This window comes from Panulirus ornatus, chromosome 7 (genome assembly GCF_036320965.1).
Source record: "Panulirus ornatus isolate Po-2019 chromosome 7, ASM3632096v1, whole genome shotgun sequence".
In the NCBI taxonomy this organism is placed as follows: domain Eukaryota; kingdom Metazoa; phylum Arthropoda; class Malacostraca; order Decapoda; family Palinuridae; genus Panulirus; species Panulirus ornatus.
This window is the reverse complement of record NC_092230.1, coordinates 4334083-4351099: the sequence shown is the minus strand read 5'-3', so window position 1 is coordinate 4351099 and position 17017 is coordinate 4334083. Positions and strand designations below refer to the sequence as shown.

At 40.8% G+C, this 17017-nt stretch overlaps 1 protein-coding gene across 1 annotated transcript in view; it reads left to right on the top strand.

Annotated features, from left to right (window-relative positions):
* The window catches only part of LOC139749382 (uncharacterized), a 205282-nt gene extending 196851 nt beyond the window's left edge, over positions 1-8431 (top strand). Inside the window, exon 17 of the mRNA XM_071663166.1 lies at positions 6102-8431. Coding sequence (XP_071519267.1) covers positions 6102-6302 — 201 coding nt within the window. The 3' untranslated portion in view covers positions 6303-8431. The remainder of the gene's footprint in view (positions 1-6101) is intronic.
* The last annotated feature ends 8586 nt before the right edge of the window (positions 8432-17017 follow it).

Sequence of the window (17017 nt, the reverse complement as noted above, 5' to 3'; positions counted from 1 at the left end):
ACAAAATCTTTTTCACTCCATCTTTCCACCTCCAATTTGGTCTCCCTCTTCTCCTTGCTCCCTCCACCTCCGACACATATATCCTCTTGGTCAATCTTTCCTCACTCATCCTCTCCATGTGCCCAAACCACTTCAAAACACCCTCTTCTGCTCTCTCAACCACGCTCTTTTTATTTCCACACATCTCTCTTACCCTTACGTTACTCACTCGATCAAACCACCTCACACCACACATTGTCCTCAAACATCTCATTTCCAGCACATCCATCCTCCTGCGCACAACTCTATCCATAGCCCACGCCTCGCAACCATACAACATTGTTGGAACCACTATTCCTTCAAACATACCCATTTTTGCTTTCCGAGATAATGTTCTCGACTTCCACACATTCTTCAAGGCCCCCAGAATTTTCGCCCCCTCCCCCACCCTATGATCCACTTCCGCTTCCATGGTTCCATCCGCTGCCAGATCCACTCCCAGATATCTAAAACACTTCACTTCCTCCAGTTTTTCTCCATTCAAACTCACCTCCCAATTGACTTGACCCTCAACCCTACTGTACCTAATAACCTTGCTCTTATTCACAATTACTCTTAACTTTCTTCTTCCACACACTTTACCAAACTCAGTCACCAGCTTCTGCAGTTTCTCACATGAATCAGCCACCAGCGCTGTATCATCAGCGAACAACAACTGACTCACTTCCCAAGCTCTCTCATCCCCAACAGACTTCATACTTGCCCCTCTTTCCAAAACTCTTGCATTTACCTCCCTAACAACCCCATCCATAAACAAATTAAACAACCATGGAGACATCACACACCCCTGCCGCAAACCTACATTCACTGAGAACCAATCACTTTCCTCTCTTCCTACACGTACACATGCCTTACATCCTCGATAAAAACTTTTCACTGCTTCTAACAACTTGCCTCCCACACCATATATTCTTAATACCTTCCACAGAGCATCTCTATCAACTCTATCATATGCCTTCTCCAGATCCATAAATGCTACATACAAATCCATTTGCTTTTCTAAGTATTTCTCACATACATTCTTCAAAGCAAACACCTGATCCACACATCCTCTACCACTTCTGAAACCACACTGCTCTTCCCCAATCTGATGCTCTGTACATGCCTTCACCCTCTCAATCAATACCCTCCCATATAATTTACCAGGAATACTCAACAAACTTATACCTCTGTAATTTGAGCACTCACTCTTATCCCCTTTGCCTTTGTACAATGGCACTATGCACGCATTCCGCCAATCCTCAGGCACCTCACCATGAGTCATACATACATTAAATAACCTTACCAACCAGTCAACAATACAATCACCCCCTTTTTTAATAAATTCCACTGCAATACCATCCAAACCTGCTGCCTTGCCGGCTTTCATCTTCCGCAAAGCTTTCACTACCTCTTCTCTGTTTACCAAATCATTTTCCCTAACCCTCTCACTTTGCACACCACCTCGACCAAAACACCCTATATCTGCCACTCTATCATCAAACACATTCAACAAACCTTCAAAATACTCACTCCATCTCCTTCTCACATCACCACTACTTGTTATCACCTCCCCATTTGCGCCCTTCACTGAAGTTCCCATTTGCTCCCTTGTCTTACGCACTTTATTTACCTCCTTCCAGAACATCTTTTTATTCTCCCTAAAATTTAATGATACTCTCTCACCCCAACTCTCATTTGCCCTCTTTTTCACCTCTTGCACCTTTCTCTTGACCTCCTGTCTCTTTCTTTTATACATCTCCCACTCAATTGCATTTTTTCCCTGCAAAAATCGTCCAAATGCCTCTTTCTTCTCTTTCACTAATACTCTTACTTCTTCATCCCACCACTCACTACCCTTTCTAATCAACCCACCTCCCACTCTTCTCATGCCACAAGCATCTTTTGCGCAATCCATCACTGATTCCCTAAATACATCCCATTCCTCCCCCACTCCCCTTACTTCCATTGTTCTCACCTTTTTCCATTCTGTACTCAGTCTCTCCTGGTACTTCCTCACACAGGTCTCCTTCTCAAGCTCACTTACTCTCACCACCCTCTTCACCCCAACATTCACTCTTTTCTGAAAACCCATGCCAATCTTCACCTTAGCCTCCACAAGATAATGATCAGACATCCCTCCAGTTGCACCTCTCAGCACATTAACATCCAAAAGTCTCTCTTTCGCATGCCTGTCAATTAACACGTAATCCAATAACGCTCTCTGGCCATCTCTCCTACTTACATACGTATACTTATGTATATCTCGCTTTTTAAACCAGGTATTCCCAATCATCAGTCCTTTTTCAGCACATAAATCTACAAGCTCTTCACCATTTCCATTTACAACACTGAACACCCCATGTATACCAATTATTCCCTCAACTGCCACATTACTCACCTTTGCATTCAAATCACCCATCACTATAACCCGGTCTCGTGCATCAAAACCACTAACACACTCATTCAGCTGCTCCCAAAACACTTGCCTCTCATGATCTTTCTTCTCATGCCCAGGTGCATATGCACCAATAATCACCCACCTCTCTCCATCAACTTTCAGTTTTACCCATATTAATCGAGAATTTACTTTCTTACACTCTATCACATACTCCCACAACTCCTGTTTCAGGAATATTGCTACTCCTTCCCTTGCTCTTGTCCTCTCACTAACCCCTGACTTTACTCCCCAGACATTCCCAAACCACTCTTCCCCTTTACCCTTGAGCTTCGTTTCACTCAGAGCCAAAACATCCAGGTTCCTTTCCTCAAACATACTACCTATCTCTCCTTTTTTCATATCTTGGTTACATCCACACACATTTAGGCACCCCACTCTGAGCCTTCGAGGAGGATGAGCACTCCCCACGTGACTCCTTCTTCTGTTTATCTGTTTATCTATTTATCTGTTTATCTATTTATGTCTCAGCTGGTGCTCATTTTCTCTGGGAACTCCCATCAAGGGAGTGGCCACAGAAAAAATATCTCCACTTACCTGTCTTTGCATGTCTCTCTCACACACACAATTCCACAGATTTTTCCACAATTTTTCTTCCTCCAATATTCTTCGAGTCTTTTTCCTCATATCACAGGTGGTCTTCCTCTCACATCAACCCCTTTAATTGTACTATCATTCTCTCTTTGTAAACTTCCCATCAGACATTCTTTCCACATGCCCAAACTACCTCAAAGTATTTTTTCATCCACCCTGCCACTATATGATTCATTCCCTGCCTTACTAAATGTCTCTTTCACCCCCTCATCTTTTTCTTCATTTAATCATACCTTGCACTTCTCTCAAATAGCTCTTTCCCACATCCTGGATTCATAACCTTTGTGGCTAATGCCATGTCCATGTTTCTGGTGCATAGGTTAGGGTCGGAAGGACTATGCTGCCCCTTAATCCTTTTTTCACTTCCATACTTACACTTTTACTCTTCATTATTCTATAAAGGGACCCAATGACTCTTCTCCCCTGTAATGTTCTCTCCTTATCTCTTGTTGCATATCACCAAACTTACCAAAAACAGCTCCTGAATACTTAAATTCTGTCACCTTTTCCAGTCTTTCTTCCCCCCATATCCATAACACAGTTTAGTGCATTTTCTTGTCTTGCTCTAAACTGTATTCCTTTTTTTTCCACTGACAAAGTGATACAAATTCACCAAAGATGGAGTTTAGCAACACAACCATTTCCTAATGAATTCATTAGTACTTGGTGGCCTAGTTAGGCTTTAGGCTAGAGTGCAAGGTGCAAAGCCATAAAGTTCCCATTATTCCAAGAATTCTAGCCCAGAAAAAAGTATCTCGTTCATTGAAAAATCTTCTTTAGAGATATGTGGTGGATCCACTAATTTGATACTGCTTTACCTCTAAGTATCTCGCTTACTAATTCATAATTTTTCTTTTTTATATATTGTGGCAATATAGGAGGACTATGACATAGGTGTCATATGTAAGTCGGTGGGTTGCAGAATTTTTATTAGTTATCTTGTGCAGTACTGTCTTATACTAGTTTATACTAGTTATCTTATGTAGTATTGTCTTTGTTGAGAATAATTGCTAAAGACCATATTTAACCTTAAATAATTTAGTGACATAGAAAACATAGTCTTAATGGTATTATATTATGAGTAATTGTAAAAGTCTTTGGCATTACTTTGATCTGCATCTTTTATCTTTCATCATGTATTTCATTTGTGTGATGTAAGTCAGGTTTGCCTTGCTCGTCCACTAGATTATTGGTACTACTGTTAAAGATATATTCTTTCTTCCAGTAATGAAATTTTTCACTGTCCACATTCATAATAAAGCCTTCATAGTAATCTGGTGCATATTTTCAAACTTTATCTTCCACAGAGAATGATTTTCAGTATCTCTTCTTAAATTCCTCTGAATATTATCATTGACTTTAGAATATTTGCTTCCCTCATCCCATCTCTTTATATTCTGAGACAACTCTCATTCTGTTTGCTTGTTCCTAGATAACTTGAGCGAGTTATGAACAAATTGGTCCTTTGCAGTTGCTGCATGTCGTAGAGGGTAATTCCCAGAGATAACTTAGGAAAAGAGATCCTAGTAGTACAAGTACAACCACATAAGTTCGCTTTATGTGGATTAAAACATATTCACTGATTTAGTTAGTGTAGGATTTCATGATTAAACAAATGAACGTTTATTCAGTGCCACGGCATTACATTGATTTTTTCTTAGGCACATAAGGGAATTACTGACCTACCCAGGTGGAGTATAAAGCTTTTGTAGTGACTCGTTTAAAAGAAAGTGCATTTATGGATACCAGAATGAAGTAGAAAATTGGGATCAAGAAAGGATTGTTTTTCTATAAAAACTGAGTAGTGGAGGGTATTTAGGGAAGCAGTGCTTATGCATGTAGACTAAGTATGTGTAATGCAGAAGGTAATGGATGGGCATATGAAAAAGAGTAGTGAGTGGGAGGATGAAGAAGTTTAGTTACTAGTGAACAAGAAGAAAGATGTATGGATGATACCTGCAGGGAAAGAGCACGAATGATCTGGAGTTCTGTAAGAGGAAGCAGCACAAGACTCAAGAGGAAGTTGCAGGGGCTGAACAAGAGTGCAGAGATGAAGTGGAGTACAGCTTGTGGGTTTGTGTGCTGAAAAAGGACGGGTGATTGGGAATACCTGGTTTAAAAAGAGGGACATACGAAAGTATATTTATGTGAGCAGGAAAGATGGTCAGCAGGCATTGTATTACTTTCTAGTTGATAGTTGTGAAAAGAGAGACTTTTGGATATGAATGTCCTTAAAGTCACAGCTGGTGAGATGTGTGACCATTACTTTATGGAGACAAAGGTGAAGATTTTTGGAGGTTTTCAAAAAAGGGGGGAAACTTTATGGATGGGAAGAGACTGGTGAGAGTAAGTGAGCTTGGGAAAGAGTCTTGTTTGAAAAAATACCAAGAGAGATTTAGTGTTGAATGGTAGAAGGTGGGAGTAAACAAAGCAAGAAGAGTGGTGAAGAATGGGAAGCACTTAGGGAAACATTGTTGGCATTTGCAAGAAATGCATGAGGAGTGTGTAAGTGGGAGGTAGGCATATTAGAAAGGCTAGTGTGTGGTGAGATGAAGTAAAGATGCTTGTGAAAGAGAAATGGGAGGTATATGTGTAGTACTTACAGTAAAGGAGATGGGGTGTGAAATTATCAGCAAACTTCAGGGGAAAATAATTTGTTTTAGAAGGTTAATCCACTGGGTACAGCAGTGAAAAAGGCAAATGCAGAAGTGGTAAAGGAAGGGATGAAGTGGAGAGGAGATGGAGTAAGTATTTTGACATTGTTGTAGGTGTTTGATGTGAACTAGGTTTCTTTTTTGAAATTCATTGTACAGTTTTGTGAAACGTTAATGAGCATCATTGAATGTGCATTGTTTTGAGACACTGATCTTCATATTTATGATAAGCATTATGGTGTGATCTTTCTCTTAACCAGCAACAGATATGCATTAAGATTTTGTGTTTTGAATATACATTTTTTGCATTTAATTTAGATTGTATGAAATTAACTCAGATAAGGAATTATGATATGGAGTTTGTTTGCATTGAACAGGAAACAAGTTTTGCGGGAAACCAGCAAGTGACCCGGTCATTGTCATCCACAAGTAACCGCAACTACTCAGCAAACAAAACCAACCCTAACCCCTCCCTCAGCCAGATGTCTCCCTGGCTGGTGGCTGATCCCCCTGCACCCGCATCATCTAACAAACTGGATCCCCCAAAAATGCGCACGGTCATAACTACAGAGCTGTAAAATCACTTCAAAGTCAACTTTCATCTTTTTATGTTATACGCTGGGTGACAAACTCTGTTCTTACCGTCAGGTTTACTGCATACATTGCACCGGAATTCTCTTTCAGTGTTTTCTCAAATGATATTGTTGTACTGTATTAATTTCCAGGATATCGGTTTATTTATCCAAATAGAATCTTCAGTTTTTGTGGTAAGAAGTGAGTTGACCCACGAATGGAATGCAGCTATTCTACAGAACTGTACTGGTAATATGATGTGCCTTCTCAGCCTTTCCATTACATTTAAGATATTTCTGTAATTATGTGTATATAATCATCTCATAACTTTCATGCTGAATGGTTAACTGTAATGATTTCTTTCAAATCAATTTTATTGTTTATGTGGACACAGTGTGAAAGTTTTATTTGATATAAGGTAGCCAGAAAAGAATTATATTATTTAAGCACCAGTAATGATATCCATACTTGTTGAATTTCCTATGGGAGTACTTCTTTAGTCATCTGGTCTACACCTAAATCTTACTTTTTTAAGACTTTTTAATGAAAGAATTCTCTTTTGTGGATTATAGTTAGAATTATAGGCGTTTGGTTTAGGCTTTGAACTTAGTTAAGATGTGATCAGGATGTCTAATGTTGTTTTTAAGAAGTTTTGGGCATGTGCCAAAACCTTATTTATCTTGAAAATACCTGAAAAGAGAATTTCATGATGTTGTTTGATAGATCTGAGTTTTATTATTGTGGGTATAGCCAATGTAATTTAAGTGTTATTGTTCTAGCAGTATCTGCAAGCCCAAAACTTCCAGCTTAGATTATGGGTGCTCAACTAATTTTACCGTAGATATGATGTGATATTATAAGATGATGTACACTGAAATTATTGAATGGATGAACTAAGTTCCTTTTCTTGAATATAGGTTGAGAATCAGTGGTTCAGGTAATGTTTGTGATCGTGAACTATATCAAATAATTACTTTTTATTTTAAAATTCGTTGTGATATTGACTAATCATACAGTTAGCCATTCCTCATTTTACAATAATGATATGAATATCGTTCACATGTACTGTGTGAAATATTTGGACGTGTGTATTGTGATGCCATGGGACTTTCAGTGAGGGAACAAAATTTATATTGCTTCTAGTCTTGGGTTATTTCTGACTTACTGCTGCACCCACTCCTGGCCCCCTATCTTTGTATAGGGCTTTGCTTCCTGCACCTGTACTTTACACGTGTTTGCTCAAAGATTTATGAACACAGTTGTTGATGATGATTGAATAATGGAGATTCTTAGTGTGCCAAACCTTGTGCAATATTATTAACACCCTTGCTAGTAGGTCATCAGCAAAAACTTGGAGAAATATCTTCCAATTAAGATTGTAAGTACTGTGTGCTTTTCAGACCTCTTACTGTCTTCATTTCCTTTAGGTCTTGTGAAAGATCTCAAAAAGGAGAATGGGTAAATAGCTAAATAGGGATCTTGAATATATATTCATGAAATTACCTTGTTTTTCTTGATGATCCCAAAATACTAGTGACCATATCTTTTTTTCTACATCATAAGTGATTTGGTGGTAGGACTTCACAAATTGGTACCAGGAGTGTAGTAGGGTGTAATCTATCCACCCATGTTTGCAGTAATTGATGTATTTAAACCGAAGGCTATTGCATCGTGATTTTGTGGTCGTGGTATGGATTATGTACTGGCTTAATACCTGCATGTAGACCAATTGACTGTTATGTGTTATATAGCAATGATTACTACTAGCTTTTCCTCAGCAGAGGTAAATTTTTCATCTTGGAATAGAAGTAACTTCCTTTTAAAGATTTATCTTTATTTGGGTCATTTTGCTCTAAATGTTGCACGATTCATTTCACAATTATGATTGTAACTTTAACAGTAAATGCTTCCTCTGCTGTTGTCATAATGATAATAATGCAGAGTTACATTGAAGCACATGTTCAGAAGTTTTCATAAAGATTCATCATTATAATGCATTTCATATATTTAATAGATAGTAGGTAAATCGTTAAAAGCTGTGGCGGCTTAGAGAACTAACCTCAACAGTGTGGAAATGAATAATATTTTACAACTGTTATTTGTACAGTGAAGGTGTAATATATGTGTGATATGTTTTTGTCTCTCATTTTCCTAACTCAGAATAAATACAAAATGCTTATGGTATTTCATCTGCCTAATGATTAGCAAAGTAAGTAGTAGTTCGTAGGCAGCCAACAACCAGGGAGGTATATTACCAGTACTACCCACCTGTGCATCTGGAGGGTTAGTGATGACTACGTAGTGAACCAGCACTTCAGTGGTTGTCAAGTTGCACTCCTCAGACCCAGGTAAGTGTCTTTTCTTTCTGCCTCACCCGCATGTGGACTACTGGCATTCTGTCCACAAACAGAATCTCTCCTTATCACACATAACCCCTGACAACATTTAACTCACACAGCTTATTCTTCGTACCTCAAGATTTTCCTGCGGTGAGCACTGTGCACCAGCCCTGCCTTTTGGTAAAATGGTGGGACCAGTAGGTAGAAGTAGAAGGTAGGAACATTAGACAGGATTATATGGTAGAAACGTTTAATTGAAGTAGTAGATAGAATCAGAAGTAGTCAGAAGTAGTAGGTTGGAACATTTGGTAGACACATTAGGTAGTAGTTGGTAGGAATATTTGGTAGGAGACTCTGAAAATGCTGTGCTAGAGTTGCCCTCTGCCGGTGATCTGATAAGGATGAGGAAATCAGGGGCTAAGAAGTGGCACTGGAGTTCAACAGTTATGAAGACCCTTTTGCTGTGGCCACTTCCACGAGGGAGTTCTCAAAGGGAACAGGTGTCAGAAATATAGATGGATAGAATAAGTAGCAAGAAGATACATTAACTGTAGAAACACATTGATGTAACTGACTTTGTGCCATTTTAGTAACTGAAAGCTCCTTTTGTATTTCATGGGATAGTGATGATGCTGTTTTCCTGTGGGGCCGGATAGTGACAGGAATGGATGAAGGCAAGCAAGTATGAGTATGTACATGAGTATGTGTGTAGTGGCTGCATATGTGTATGTATACGTGTGTATATGGGCATTTATGTATATTTATGTGTATATGAGTGGATGGGCCATTCTTCGCCTGTTTCCTGATGCTACCTCACTGACGCAGGAAAACATCGACCATGTATGATAATTTTTTTTTTTTTTTTGCTTTGTCGCTGTCTCCCGCGTTTGCGAGGTAGCGCAAGGAAACAGACGAAAGAAATGGCCCAACCCACCCCCATACACATGCATATACATACGTCCACACACGCAAATATACATACCTACACAACTTTCCATGGTTTACCCCAGACGCTTCATATGCCCTGACTCAATCCACTGACAGCACGTCAACCCCGGTATACCACATCGATCCAATTCACTCTATTCCTTGCCCTCCTTTCACCCTCCTGCATGTTCAGGCCCCGATCACACAAAATCTTTTTCACTTCATCTTTCCACCTCCAATTTGGTCTCCCACTTCTCCTCGTTCCCTCCACCTCCGACACATATATCCTCTTGGTCAATCTTTCCTCACTCATTCTCTCCATGTGCCTAAACCATTTCAAAACACCCTCTTCTGCTCTCTCAACCACGCTCTTTTTATTTCCACACATCTCTCTTACCCTTACGTTACTTACTCGATCAAACCACCTCACACCACACATTGTCCTCAAACATCTCATTTCCAGCACATCCATCCTCCTGCTCTTACCCTTACGTTACTTACTCGATCAAACCACCTTACACCACACATTGTCCTCAAACATCTCATTTCCAGCACATCCATCCTCCTGCACACAACTCTATCCATAGCCCGTGCCTCGCAACCATACAACATTGTTGGAACCACTATTCCTTCAAACATACCCATTTTTGCTTTCCGAGATAATGTTCTCGACTTCCACACATTCTTCAAGGCTCCCAGAATTTTCGCCCCCTCCCCCACCCTATGATCCACTTCCGCTTCCATGGTTCCATCCGCTGCCAGATCCACTCCCAGATATCTAAAACACTTTACTTCCTCCAGTTTTTCTCCATTCAAACTTACCTCCCAATTGACTTGACCTTCAACCGTACTGTACCTAATAACCTTGCTCTTATTCACATTTACTCTTAACTTTCTTCTTTCTCACACTTTACCAAACTCAGTCACCAGCTTCTGCAGTTTCTCACATGAATCAGCCACCAGCGCTGTATCATCAGTGAACAACAACTGACTCACTTCCCAAGCTCTCTCATCCCCAACAGACTTCATACTTGCCCCTCTTTCCAAAACTCTTGCATTCTCCTCCCTAACAACCCCATCCATAAACAAATTAAACAACCATGGAGACATCACACACCCCTGCTGCAAACCGACATTCACTGAGAACCAATCACTTTCCTCTCTTCCTACACATACACACATGCCTTACATCCTCGATAAAAACTTTTCACTGCTTCTAACAACTTGCCTCCCACACCATATATTCTTAATACCTTCCACAGAGCATCTCTATCAACTCTATCATATTCCTTCTCCAGATCCATAAATGCTACATACAAATCCATTTGCTTTTCTAAGTATTTCTCACATACATTCTTCAAAGCAAACACCTGATCCACACATCCTCTACCACTTCTGAAACCGCACTGCTCTTCCCCAATCTGATGCTCTATACATGCCTTCACCCTCTCAATCAATACCCTCCCATATAATTTACTAGGAATACTCAACAAACTTATACCTCTGTAATTTGAGCACTCACTCTTATCCCCTTTGCCTTTGTACAGTGGCACTATGCACGCATTCCGCCAATCCTCAGGCACCTCACCATGAGTCATACATACATTAAATAACCTTACCAACCAGTCAATAATACAGTCACCCCCTTTTTTAATAAATTCCACTGCAATACCATCCAAACCTGCTGCCTTGCCAGCTTTCATATTCCGCAAAGCTTTTACTACCTCTTCTCTGTTTACCAAATCATTTTCCCTAACCCTCTCACTTTGCACACCACCTCGACCAAAACACCCTATATCTGCCACTCTATCATCAAACACATTCAACAAACCTTCAAAATACTCACGCCATCTCCTCCTCACATCACCACTACTTGTTATCACCTCCCCATTTGTGCCCTTCACTGAAGTTCCCATTTGCTCCCTTGTCTTACGCACTTTATTTACCTCCTTCCGGAACATCTTTTTATTCTCCCTAAAATTTAATGATACTCTCTCACCCCAACTCTCATTTGCCCTCTTTTTCACCTCTTGCACCTTTCTCTTGACCTCCTGTCTCTTTCTTTTATACATCTCCCACTCAATTGCATTTTTTCCCTGCAAAAATCGTCCAAATGCCTCTTTCTTCTCTTTCACTAATAATCTTACTTCTTCATCCCACCACTCACTACCCTTTCTAATCAACCCACCTCCCACTCTTCTCATGCCACAAGCATCTTTTGCGCAATCCATCACTGATTCCCTAAATACATCCCATTCCTCCCCCACTCCCCTTACTTCCATTGTTCTCACCTTTTTCCATTCTAAACTCAGTCTCTCCTGGTACTTCCTCACATAAGTCTCCTTCCCAAGCTCACTTACTCTCACCACCCTCTTCACCCCAACATTCACTCTTCTTTTCTGAAAACCCATACAAATCTTCACCTTAGCCTCCACAAGATAATGATCAGACATCCCTCCAGTTGCACCTCTCAGCACATTAACATCCAAAAGTCTCTCTTTCGCGCGCCTGTTAATTAACACGTAATCCAATAACGCACTCTGGCCATCTCTCCTACTTACATAAGTATACTTATGTATATCTCGCTTTTTAAACCAGGTATTCCCAATCACCAGTCCTTTTTCAGCACATAAATCTACAAGCTCTTCACCATTTCCATTTACAACACTGAACACCCCATGTATACCAATTATTCCCTCAACTGCCACATTACTCACCTTTGCATTCAAATCACCCATCACTATAACCCGGTCTCGTGCATCAAAACCACTAACACACTCATTCAGCTGCTCCCAAAACACTTGCCTCTCATGATCTTTCTTCTCATGCCCAGGTGCATATGCACCAATAATCACCCATCTCTCTCCATCAACTTTCAGTTTTAGCCATATTAATCGAGAATTTACTTTCTTACATTCTATCACATACTCCCACAACACCTGTTTCAGGAGTACTGCTACTCCTTCCCTTGCTCTTGTCCTCTCACTAACCCCTGACTTTACTCCCAAGACATTCCCAAACCACTCTTACCCTTTACCCTTGAGCTTCGTTTAGAGCCAAAACATCCAGGTTCCTTTCCTCAAACATACTACCTATCTCTCCTTTTTTCACATCATGGTTACATCCACACACATTTAGACACCCCAGTCTGAGCCTTCGAGGAGGATGAGCACTCCCCGCGTGACTCCTTCTTCTGTTTCCCATTTTAGAAATATATATATATATATATATATATATATATATATATATATATATATATATATATATATATATATATATATATATATATATATATATATATTTTTTTTATACTTTGTCGCTGTCTCCCGCGTTTGCGAGGTAGCGCAAGGAAACAGACGAAAGAAATGGCCCAACCCCCCCCATACACATGTATATACATACGTCCACACACGCAAATATACATACCTACACAGCTTTCCATGGTTTACCCCAGACGCTTCACATGCCTTGATTCAATCCACTGACAGCACGTCAACCCCGGTATACCACATCGCTCCAATTCACTCTATTCCTTGCCCTCCTTTCACCCTCCTGCATGTTCAGGCCCCGATCACACAAAATCTTTTTCACTCCATCTTTCCACCTCCAATTTGGTCTCCCTCTTCTCCTTGCTCCCTCCACCTCCGACACATATATCCTCTTGGTCAATCTTTCCTCACTCATCCTCTCCATGTGCCCAAACCACTTCAAAACACCCTCTTCTGCTCTCTCAACCACGCTCTTTTTATTTCCACACATCTCTCTTACCCTTACGTTACTCACTCGATCAAACCACCTCACACCACACATTGTCCTCAAACATCTCATTTCCAGCACATCCATCCTCCTGCGCACAACTCTATCCATAGCCCACGCCTCGCAACCATACAACATTGTTGGAACCACTATTCCTTCAAACATACCCATTTTTGCTTTCCGAGATAATGTTCTCGACTTCCACACATTCTTCAAGGCCCCCAGAATTTTCGCCCCCTCCCCCACCCTATGATCCACTTCCGCTTCCATGGTTCCATCCGCTGCCAGATCCACTCCCAGATATCTAAAACACTTCACTTCCTCCAGTTTTTCTCCATTCAAACTCACCTCCCAATTGACTTGACCCTCAACCCTACTGTACCTAATAACCTTGCTCTTATTCACATTTACTCTTAACTTTCTTCTATATATATATAGGGTGGGGGTGGGGGTGAAAATCCTGGGAGCCTTGAAGAATATTTAGAAGTCGAGAACATTATCTCGGAAAGCAAAAATGGGTATGTTTGAAGGAATAGTGGTTCCAACATCGTTGTATGGTTGCGAGGCGTGGGCTATGGATAGAGTTGTGCGCAGGAGGGTGGATGTGCTGGAAATGAGATGTTTGAGGACAATATGTGGTGTGAGGTGGTTTGATCGAGTAAGTAATGTAAGGGTAAGAGAGATGTGTGGAAATAAAAAGAGTGTGGTTGAGAGAACAGAAGAGGATGTTTTGAAATGGTTTGGTCACATGGAGAGAATAAGTGAGGAAAGATTGACCAAGAGGATATATGTGTCAGAGCTGGAGGGAACGAGGAGAAGTGGGAGACCAAACTGGAGGTGGAAAGATGGAGTGAAAAAGATTTTGAGTGATCGGGGCTGAACATGCAGGAGGGTGAAAGGCGTGCAAGGAATAGAGTGAATTGGAACGATGTGTATACCGGGGTTGACGTGCTGTCAGTGGATTGAATCAGGGCATGTGAATCGTCTGGGGTAAACCATGGAAAGCTGTGTAGGTGTGTATATTTGCGTGTGTGGACGTGTATGCATATACATGTGTACGGGGGTGGGTTGGGCCATTTCTTTCGTCTGTTTCCTTGCACTACCTCGCAAATGTGGGAGACAGCGACAAAGCAAAAAAATATAAATGTGAATAAGAGCAAGGTTATTAGGTACAGTAGGGTTGAGGGTCAAGTCAATTGGGAGGTAAGTTTGAATGGAGAAAAACTGGAGGAAGTAAAGTGTTTTAGATATCTGGGAGTGGATCTGGCAGCGGATGGAACCATGGAAGAGGAAGTGGATCATAGGGTGGGGGAGGGGGCGAAAATATATATATATATATTTTTTTTCATACGATTCGCCATTTCCCGCGTTTGTGAGGTAGCGTTAAGAACAGGGGACTGGGCCTTAGAGGGAAAATCCTCACCTGGCCCCCTTCTCTGTTCCTTCTTTTGGAAAAAAAAGTGCTTGTCGGACAGTCCAAAAAGGGATTATGGTGAGGGGCATTGGATTAGTAAGAGGAGCATCAGGGAGCGAAGGAATGTTACAGTCATCCAAGGTGGAGCTAGAGAAGAAATGGTTACCAAAGATAGATGCTTTGTTTATGGGAGAGATGGGTATAGTACTGTCAGAATAGAAAAGTGAAGGAAAGGTAGAGCAAAGGATGTTGTTAGAGCTGCCTTTAGCTAAAGACTAGAAAGACCTGTTAGTGGATGTCGAATAGAGGGTATCACACTTCCTTAGAATAAAGAAATGCTTTGCCTCATGGGTAATGTACTTGCAGTGATTATGGGCAATGATGAAAGCTGAATGGTGGTCAAAGGAAGGAGAGTTTTTCAAGCCCGATATGCCTAATCCCTTGCCTGAATGCCTCAGAACAGGAATGGTTGATCCATGGATTGGAAGATGAGGTCGTTTTGGAGGAAGAGGGGATAAATGCTTCCATTTCTGCTAGAATAACCTCTGGTATGAGTTTAATGGAGACAGAAGCATCACCACATGAGAGAGTAATTTACCCAAGGAAAGTCAGAAAAGTAAGTTATTTCAGTCGGGTTTGTTGAGGTGCCAGTATTTATGCTAAGAAGGGACTACTGGAGGGGGGAGGTGCTGTTAGAATAGATACATTTATGAGAGTGTGATCAGTTTAACCAATTGGTGGCAAAATTGTGTAGTAACAGTGGGATGGACTAGAGGTGAAAAACAGATCCAGAATATTAGGCGAGTGGTCACAGCGGTCAGGAATATGGTCATGGTGGGAGATAGTTTGCTCTAAATCTTTGAGAATGGAGAACGTGAGGGTTTCAATCCCTCCACCATCCATGTGGAATTCAATCACCTATTGTGGTGAATGTTGAAATCCTTGTAGTAGAGGATCTAGGCTTGAGAATGAAGGGATGTCAATTGTATGGCTGGAGTTTAGTTAATCAAAAAAAGATGTAAAACTTGTCTAATTAGGAGAGCAATAGGCAAAAAGAGGAAAAGTGTGGTAGTTGGGAGATAGACCTTGAGCCACATAACATAAAGTCTCGGGATTCAAGGTCCTTGAGGCTTGCAACAGGTGTGTTGATGTTGGAATAGCACAAATGCCACCTTTGAACTGGAATTGTGAATTAAGATTATAGTGGGACCTTGTATGACATACAGGAGATAAATGAGCAGTATTCTTTTGTTCCCCATCCCAGGTATATAGAAATGTAATTTTTTCATATTAGCTATTTCTTGTATTAGTGAGATAGCGCCAGAAACAGATGAAGGAATTGCCCCATTCAGTCACATCCATTCTCTAGCTGTCATGTAGAATGCACCCAAACTAGAGCCCTTCTATCCTCAGGCAGGCCCCACAGACCTTTCCATAATTTCTATGACTACTACAGGTTCCCTGGTTCAGCTCACTGATGACAGCAAATTGTCTACTGTAAACAACATCACTCCACTTTGCTTTATCCCTTGCATATCTCACACCCTTTTCTCAATTCCTTCCACTCTCGACATGAATATACTCTCACTCATCCTCTCCTTAATCATCACTCACATTTCTCTACACTGTCTTCATATGACTCAAACATACTCTTCTTACTACTACACTTCTCTCCTTTCTTATTATTACTTATTTGATCAACCCTCCCTGCACCACATGCCGCCCTCACAAATTTCATTTTCTAAGGTCCATGTCTTGCATCCATACAGCACTGAAAAGACAGCTGTATCGTCAAACGTACCCTTTTCTGCCCTTAAATGACAGTGATCTCTTCAACATCCTCTAAAGTGCACCCAATGTGAGAGTTTTGGAGAACGGTGAGTGTGCAGTCTGTTGGGGACAAGAAGACTTGTGAAGTGAGTTAGTTTATAGACAAAGTGAAAGGCTTAAATACTTACATTTCTTATGTTCTCTTTAGTGTATTTAATGTTTTGAAGCTTTTCCATTTCAGAGTTTCTGTCTTATAAGATATTGCACCTGATTCTGGTGAGAAACTGCAGAAGCTTATGACTGAGGTTGGTAAAAGTGTGAAAGAAGAAAGCTGAGAGTAAATGTGAATATGAGCTAGGTTATTAGGTTCAGTAGGGTTGAGGGACAAGTAAATTGGGAGGTAAGTTTGAATGGAGGAAAACTGGAGGAAGTGAAGTGTTTTAGATATCTGGGAATGGATTTAACAGTGGATGGAACCATGGAAGCGGAAGTAAGTCACAAGGTGGGGAGGGGG